Source organism: Gadus chalcogrammus, chromosome 14, assembly GCF_026213295.1.
Source record: "Gadus chalcogrammus isolate NIFS_2021 chromosome 14, NIFS_Gcha_1.0, whole genome shotgun sequence".
Taxonomy (NCBI): Eukaryota; Metazoa; Chordata; class Actinopteri; order Gadiformes; family Gadidae; genus Gadus; species Gadus chalcogrammus.
Window position 1 is genome coordinate 8,496,647 of NC_079425.1, and position 8,666 is coordinate 8,505,312.

The following is an 8,666-nucleotide window of genomic DNA, read 5'->3' on the forward strand; positions in this document are numbered from 1 at the left end:
GGGGCATTAATTATCCATGTGTTTTTCCTCTGAGTTTGCGTGTTATACCCAGCCTGTATTTCACAGCATGATGGGAGAGACAATAGTTGTAGATATTGCTTTTGGGATCAGGATTGCTACAATATGATGAGATGAATTGTTTCATAGAGCAGCGGTGATGGCAGTCTGTGAGATGGTCTGTCTGGGGGATTCAGCTAAATGTAGACTGGTTGTCACATCTGCGGGTTTTTCCTGCTGTATTCCTTCAAAACAAAACTGAAGACTGTTGCCAGATGGCCAAATGGCCTAATGGCCTTCCTTGAATAATATCACCTTGTTTCCTGGAATCACTTCCTATTTATGATGGCTTTCTCGCTTTTTTTTTACCTAACACATAGGCCTACTCTTCAAGTGTAGGTTTTGTGAATCGTCCTTTTCATTTTGCGGGGGAACTCAATTCAGGTGGACACTCTTTCTCAGCTGATCAGGGATGTATGAAAGGGTTAAGGACGAGCGTAAAATAAATGTTTACAATTAGTTGTAGCCTAACGACCCCGAAAGAGGGTTAGGTTAGTCGGCTCACTCAATGTCACAGTAATCATAAATAAGATAAGACATTTGGTGTGCTCGCTTTTAGTGTCTTACAATACTGTGAGTGCATATATTCTTTGCATAAGTGGCCCTTGTAGGAATCCAACCCCTAACCCTGGATAATGTTAATCGATAATGACTAGGGTTAAGGCCTTGCTCAACCAAAGGACTTACACTGTAGTCAACAAATCCTCAACGTTACGGCTCACTCAGTGATATTCTGCGAAATGTTGCTCATTGTTTGTTTGTTTCTGTTTCTCTACGCATGTTCCCTCCTTCAACATCTTCCTTTCTCCACACACTTGTCTCATCATCTTCATCATCCTCATCATCCTCATCATCATCATCAACTTCATTATCTTCACCACCATCATCATCATCCTCATCGTCTTCATCACCACCACCATCATCATCCTACCTCCTCTTCATCAGTGCCGGCAATGGCTGCCGGAAAGCCGTTCCGAGCGACCTTCATCTGGAGCAGCATCATCAACAACCTGCAGTCTCAGGTGGAGGTGAAGCGACGCCGCCACAACCTCAAGTCCTACCAGGACTGCTTCCTGGGCTCGGAGGCCGTGGACGTGGTGCTGGCGCACGTCATCCAGAACCGCTACTGCGGTGACCAGGACGTGCCCCGCTTCAAGGCCGTGCGGCTGTGCCAGGCGCTCATGGACTCGGCTGCTCGCGCGTGTTCGAGGCGGTGGGCACCCGGGTGTTTGGCAAGGAGAAGCGGCAGGCCACCTTCGAGGACAGCAGCTTCAGCTTGTACCGCTTCCTCTACCCGGAGTCCAGTGAGGCGGTGCTCACGGGCAGCACCGCCCTGTCCAGCAGCTCCGTGGAGGGCGGATACGACGCCTCGCCCGGGACAGGCCAAAGCAAGGACGGCTACAGCCCGCCTGATGACCGGTAATCCCCCCCCCCCCCCACACCACCCCCCCCTCCTCCTCCGGATCTTTTCTAGCACATTAATGACTTTTGGATGGAATTGTTGAACCTAAATCCCACAAAGGCTTGGCTTTAGGGCTTAAAAGTTTAGGCTAATGCATGTCTGATTCTTCCGATTACCAAGTTAGAGCTTGATGAATGCTGACATCAATAGCAGCATTGCCTTACAAAGAATATTGGGATTTCTTTATTTTCAATTGATAAAGGCTGGTTTAGTACAGAAGCAGAGAAAGAATTTCAAAGTATCCGCATTGTGGAATTTGAGGCTCAAACGTTAAACATCTAAATCCATTCCCTTTTTTTATGTGTTTCAATTCAAATGTACAAGAGCACGGATCCAAGCAGGGCTGTTATATAAGAGCTTGAGTGCGTGTGGAGGACCTTGTGATGTTCCTCAGTTTCACTCTCTGCTCTTGCCCTGTCCTGAGAAGCAGGCCTCTCTGTTACCTCTGATCTCCGTATGGGAGATGAAAGATCAGGGGAGGGTAATTGATGTGAGGGCCAGAGATGTGTGGCAATTATCAATCTCCAGGTACATTAAACGTGTTAGTCACCATTCAGCCTTCAAGGAAGCCCAACCAAAATGTGGTAATGGGAAATAAGGGAACCTAAATATAGTTTCATGTCTGCCATAATATGAAATCCTGTTTGGTTGTAGACTGATGGTCTCCTTTAAGTCTCCATCCACATTGTTGGGGATGGAGAAATGAATTCATCCAAAATGGTGCCATTATGATAACTCACAAGTGTGCTGCATTATGTTGTTACAGATAGATCTAGCACCTTGTTTATTTATCGTTTCCAATTCTTGCTGTGATTATGTGATTCTTTAGGCAGAACCAGGCGCTCATCTACAACACACACCCAACCAAAACAGACAAATCTCTGGAGCAAATGCTGGGGAACCTCAACGTGAACTCCGCCCTCACCCCTCAAATGACCAATCTGGGTCTCTCCCAGGACCGTAAGTCTACTTACCCGACCAATCACACAAAGTTAACATTTGCAAAGGTTTTATTGGTTTCCCAGTATCATATATTATCAATCTTTTCTTCCAATCCAGCAATCTTTTCTTTGGGACACAAAAGCACATAGCACATAGTACAATAATACATCCTAGAAAACGTATTTATAAACGTATATATAGTTTATTCAAGTTAATCAGAGAGCAAGGTGTGTATGGAAGGTGTGAGAGGATGTGTAGTATTATGTGTGTGTGTCTGAGGGTGTATACAGTCTGCTTGCAGTGTGATGTGTGTATATACAGTATATTTGTGTGCATCAGCGAGTGTGTGTGAGGGCATGACCCTCTAGTGTTCATGTTTGTGGTCATGCTGAACTGCTGTGGGCGCTCCTCCGCTGACCACATGGCAACATGGTCCATAAGCCCCGTGTCTCTGTGGCCCCCAGTGGTGGAGCAGGTGTGGCGCCAGCAGTCCGTGTTCAGGCTGCTGCAGCTGGTGGAGCTCCCCCTGCTGGAGAGTCTTCTGGAGGGCAAGGAGCTCCCCCGCCCAAACCTACACAGCATGGACAGCGACCCGGACCTCCTGTACACCTCCAGCTACCTGGACCGAGAGGTCCTCAAGGCCTTCAGCGAAGCACAGTGAGTCTCACACCTCCATTCATGGTTCATGTCCCCTGGCATTCATGGTTCATGACGCCGGGGGACTTTGGGATTTCTCCACTTGGAACGTTTTTCCCCATCAGTTTGGGTGGAAGGTAACGAAACAAGTTGTACTTCTCTCTAGGGATCCTTTCCAATGTGTGGTCAGACATCTATAATAACAACCGGATCGGTCAATGGCAACATAAGCACCTTGAGAGGACATACATTGACGGGGCCAATGCCAGAAAGGATTACATTGCAACTTGTTTTCGCGGATAACGGCATTAGTCCCTATGACCCGAAATGATCGGAAAAATATGTCAAGGCTGAAAAGTGCTCCTTTAATGTTAACTGAATGGCTCTCACATGGAAATACAATCGGGAATGTTGAAATGTCAGAATCATTGTGGAGAATAGAGGGGTTTAGTGGCGGATAACATGTAGTAGTGGTGTTTTGCCCTTGTGACAGAATATGAGAGAAAAGACTCGACTGGACACGCCTTCCTTCCAGGAAAAGGTTCAGGGCACACAAACAGATAACAGAGAAAGGCAGTGTGTGCATGATTACGCATACGTGCACAAAACCAAATGCAAGCTGGGTGTACCGTCTGACCACCAGACTTACTATTTGTCCACCTCCAAACAGGGTCACACAATGGGAAGGGATTTGATACGTGTCTGGCCTATGGTGTTGGCAGGCTGGCTGGATAGATATGAAGTGGAGTAGAGCATTATGAGCAATAGGTAGTGCTTGCACAATGTTCATTCTGAGGGAAACATAATAAAAACACCTGTAATTTCTCAATTCGAATTGTCATCCTGTGCGAATCATGAAGGCCTTTAAGACTAATGAAGGAAATGTTATTTCTGTCTATTAGTCTATTTGCAACTGTTCATTCCTTACTGTCTATCCCTAACTGTTTATCACTAACTGTTTTAATTGTAACTTTCTTTCCCTGACCATCTGTCCCTGGCTGTCTAACCCTAATATGGATGCATTTACATTACATCTGAAGGTCACTTCTAAAACCTCTATCCCTGTCTGGCGTCACTCATCACCTCTTCCTCTCCCCCCGCTGCAGGGCCGACGAGTGGCTGAGAGCGGCCATGGACTGTCTGGAGTTCCTGCCCGACAGCCTGGTGGTGGAGGTCAGCAGAGGGCTGGCCGACTGCTCCGAGGACCAGCCCAAGTGCAAGAGGCTCTTCTACGGCCTGCTGGATAAACACTACGGCCAGTCGCAGCATCCGCCCCTGCTCAGCAACCACGTCTTCGACATCCACTCCGGCATCTCGGAGCTCCTGGGTAAGAAGGGAGGGAGCCAAAGTGTCCACAGCTTCCCGTGTAGACGCTTTGGATGCAAAATATCGGTCTTCATCATCTGTCTTTTAACTTGGACGAGTGCTATAGCCTTAGTTTTTAAGCTAGTAATCATTGACTTACATGTATGTTTTTTTTTTCATATTATTGTTATGTTTTTGCGAAAAGTGCGTATTTAAGAGTGCTATATAAATAAAGTGTTGAGTTTATCTCTTGACTATCTAATTGCTGTCTTTTAATTTGCAAATTCATTCATCCTAGTGAACTGTGTATGTGTGCGTGGGTGTGTCCGTTTAGTAAACGGAAAGAAGGAGCAGGCCGTGGAAGCGCTGCAGCTGTGCCTGAAGATGCAGGATTCACGCAGCAGGGAGGAGCTACGCAGGCTACTGAGGTTTATGGCCGTCGCATCCAAACCAGAGGAGGTCAAGCTCCATAAAGAGGTGAGCCCCTATCGCAATGAGAGCGAGGGTCGGCTGTATTTGTGTGATGCATGCGTGCGTGTGTGTGTTTTGTTCAAATGGGCCCTTTGCTAACCCTTTTGTATGCCCACAATAGGTTGAGAACAGAATGGCAGTGAAGAGGTCTTTCGCCGGGGCCATCATCTACAGCAGAAGACTGGCCAAAGGGAAAGTGGATCTGATGGTGCTGTTCATGGTGGAATACCACTGTGACCTCTTCAAGGTAAGTGCTTATTAATGTGGATGGAACCAATCAAAGAGTTTGGTAAAAGCCAGAGTGTAAACAAAAAAACTGATCCGTCTGGGAAGTGAATTAGATAGATAGATAGGTAGATACAACTTTATTAATCCCCCGGAGGGGAGATATCCATTTTTTAAAGCACAGCAGCAGTGAAAGACACAGGATATAATACAAAACAATAAAAATACAAAGTAGTGCTAAGGAAAACAAAAATAGATGCTGAAGTAAATTCTAAAGTAAGGACAAACAAACAGGAATTGGAATAATGCTTGTTTGATCGTGGTGGAACATGGCCCTTGAATCAGAGCAATATGTTAACTCTTTTGTGTTCTTTTGTCCACCAGATCCCTGTGTCGTTGCACAGGTTAGTTAGTGATCGCCTTTTGAATATCGTGAGAGGGAAAGATCCAGATGACGTCATTACAGGTTGGTGGATTGTTTTTTTGTGCCATCCATTTTTACATTCCGTCATACAATAACATTAGATTGTTAAAAGAAAAAAACCCTTGATAGCTTATCCAAATGGTTCATCTCTCTCTCAGGCCCCACATATTGCAGAAGAGTAACAGGGAAGGACTTTGTAGAGAGCGCCCAGAAGACAACTCACAATGAACTGCGCTCCTTACTGAAGAGCATCCACGAGAACACCAAGCTCTCGGCCAAGGAGAAGAGGAGGCTGCTGGGACAGTTCTACAAGGGCCACCCCGAGATCTTCGTCCAGTACTTTGGGAGTAGGATGGCCACTGCAGACCTATGATCGTCTCACATCAGGGGGGGGGGTATTTATTTATTGATTTTTGTATATTATGTATAGATGAAAAAAAGAAAGAAAGTGCTAGAACAAAACGTTTAATGTGAAGTGGATGTAAAGATCAGTTTTTTTTTTAACGTTTTTACAACCATATGTGAAGTGGATATATTTAAGAATAATTTTTAAAATGTTTAGTTGTAGAGGCAATTTTGGCACACATGATTTGACTTTAGTTGACTGCATGAAAAAGGAATTTATTAAGGAATTTTAACAGGCATAAAATGGAAGGTGTGCCTATTCTTTGTGAGTGAATGTCGAACATATAGTTACGAAACAGAAATTGTGTCAGAAATTTAGGAAGGGCCGTGCAACAACAATAGCATCAGGAATAAAAGAAAACGTATCATATAGTTTATGTATGTTACATACGGTTTAACCATGTTTGAGCAAGCCCAGGTTTCTCAATCTATTATTTAAAGGTCCAGTTCTCTGCTCCTGTTGTTTTCCACTCGTTAACAACACATTCATGTCTGTTAAGATATTTGTGGCAAACATTCTCATATTGGTTTACATAAATTCCTGTTGAGCATTTAATTTATTTTGCAAATTGGGAATAACATAACCAATGCCTAGCCATTAAACAAATGTATTGTTCATAGTGAGCAGAATAAAACCAAGATTTTCTATAACTCACACAATATGTCGATTGGTCCATTTCCCTGACTTCACATCTTTACTGTCTGGAGTTTTGAGCGAACATTTGTTCAATGTACAAAAGTATCTAGGATATGCTTTTATTCAAAGAAATTTAAAGTGAGTACAGGTCAGGAGTTATAGGCATTCTAAAGGTATTGCTGTCAGTTGCCGCTGAACTGTCCTCAAGACGACAATGTATCTGAGAATGTTGTTCATTATCCCATATCTGTTTTGTGGATCCACAGTTACACAGTGCTATGTCAACATAGTAACCAAGTGAATGCTTTAATCTAAAATCTAAATATAAATCACAAAAGAACCAATAGGAGGGCAAACAATGTGTTGGGTTGCTCAACAGTGATTGTACCGATCACCTGTGAATATCAACAGCTGGTTGGCATGCAGGCACGCACACACACACACACACACACACACACACACACACACACACACACACACACACACACACACACACACACACACACACACACACACACACACACACACAGATCCAAAGTGCTCACATTTATAATAATTGATTTTGTGCATTATACATGTGTAAAACCCAGAAACCAATTGTTTGAATTTAAAAATGCATTTGTTTAAAACTTGGAAGTGGTATCGATTGAAATCAGATTATTAAAGTTAACAGTACATTCATATGTCCGACTTATGCTGGGTCAGATTCAGCATCCAGTTCCTATACTTACCTCTTCATCCATCCCTAGCTCCGGTGTTTGCCAAAAAATAACTCCACAATCATGCACTCTACAACAAGGGCTTTACTTGGTACCAAAAGACAGACAACACCTTTGAGATCGGTTAACACAGGAACTATGTGGAGGCTAGGTCAGAATACATCTAGAACCCAGCATGATTGGAAGGTTATACTTCTGCCTGAAATAAACTATGTTTTAGAGCAGGGGACTCAAATTCGCGGCTCGCGGGCCAAATGCAGACCGCTACCTAATTTTATGTGGCCCGTGAGCACTTCAAATGTATTCGATTATTTAATTTTTTTCAAATTCATTGAATAAGAAAATTAAATCATTGAACAGTTTCTACCAATTGTAATGTTGCCGTGTAATCATAATAAAATATGAACATATTAGATTGACTTAACAAGGGTTGTAGTAGGACACCTGTTCCCAACTAGTGGTGTGGTCTGAGGCCTCAGCCCTGGATATGTTGTTATGAAACAAATAAAAATGTGCTTACATATATTTTAAAATGTATGTGTACCAGTATGCAATGTATATTTGTACACTTGAATAAATAATCAAACGGAGAGACAGTTATTTAACAATATCTTACGAAATAAGAGATTGATTGAAATAAATGATAGTCTTACAACCGGCCCTTTGAGGGGAAACATAATGCTTACGTAGCCCGGGGTGAAAATTAGTTTGAGACACCTGTTTTAGAGTATCATCTTGTGGCCCTACCACATGGGATCATTACCCAAAACGTTATGAGGACTGTCGTAAGTTTGGATGCCAATAATGAGATAGAGTCAAGGTAAAGAGGTTACTAGAGGTATACAAATGTGATGAGACAGACCTCATCACCCAGGCGATGAGATTTAATATCTCGAGAACCCATCGTCCGATTTTGACGCTTGACCCCTCTGTTGGACAAGCCAAACCATCGAAATTGCACCATAATGTAGCGATAAAGACTGTTTAAAGGCTATTACTTCAAATGGGAACCCCTCTTGGTAAGTTAAACCAATGTAAACAAGGACGGATGGGCTCAAATGCCGCATACACTGGATTATTCACTTATGGTGGTGTTTCGCAATCAAATACAACCTTTATGACAAAAACAACTAATTTTGTTATGTTTATTTTGGTTGTAACCTCAAAAATGTAAGCTTGAAATTGATGTTCTATTGGAGCCTCGGTTTTCAAAGAATACGTTTGTGTCGTGGGATTATCCGTAGGCCATTGGTTCCTAATGTCCAGATCATAACAGTATATTAAATGGAGTGAAAAAGTGTGCCATTTACATTTTTTGTATACTTTCATGCCCTGTTCAATCAGCCAATGTTATTGTCAGTAGTCCAGTCATTAAGCTTCATA

At 43.2% G+C, this 8,666-nt stretch overlaps 1 protein-coding gene across 1 annotated transcript in view; it reads left to right on the forward strand.

Annotated features, from left to right (window-relative positions):
- Positions 1 to 7,883, forward strand: part of depdc7a (DEP domain containing 7, paralog a) — a 9,316-nt gene extending 1,433 nt beyond the window's left edge. Inside the window, 9 exon segments of the mRNA XM_056607111.1 lie at positions 1,003 to 1,244; positions 1,247 to 1,476; positions 2,349 to 2,479; positions 2,926 to 3,118; positions 4,204 to 4,424; positions 4,737 to 4,879; positions 4,995 to 5,120; positions 5,483 to 5,564; positions 5,681 to 7,883. Of these exon segments, the coding sequence (XP_056463086.1) occupies positions 1,003 to 1,244; positions 1,247 to 1,476; positions 2,349 to 2,479; positions 2,926 to 3,118; positions 4,204 to 4,424; positions 4,737 to 4,879; positions 4,995 to 5,120; positions 5,483 to 5,564; positions 5,681 to 5,895 (1,583 nt within the window). The 3' untranslated portion in view covers positions 5,896 to 7,883.
- Positions 7,884 to 8,666: the final 783 nt, after the last annotated feature.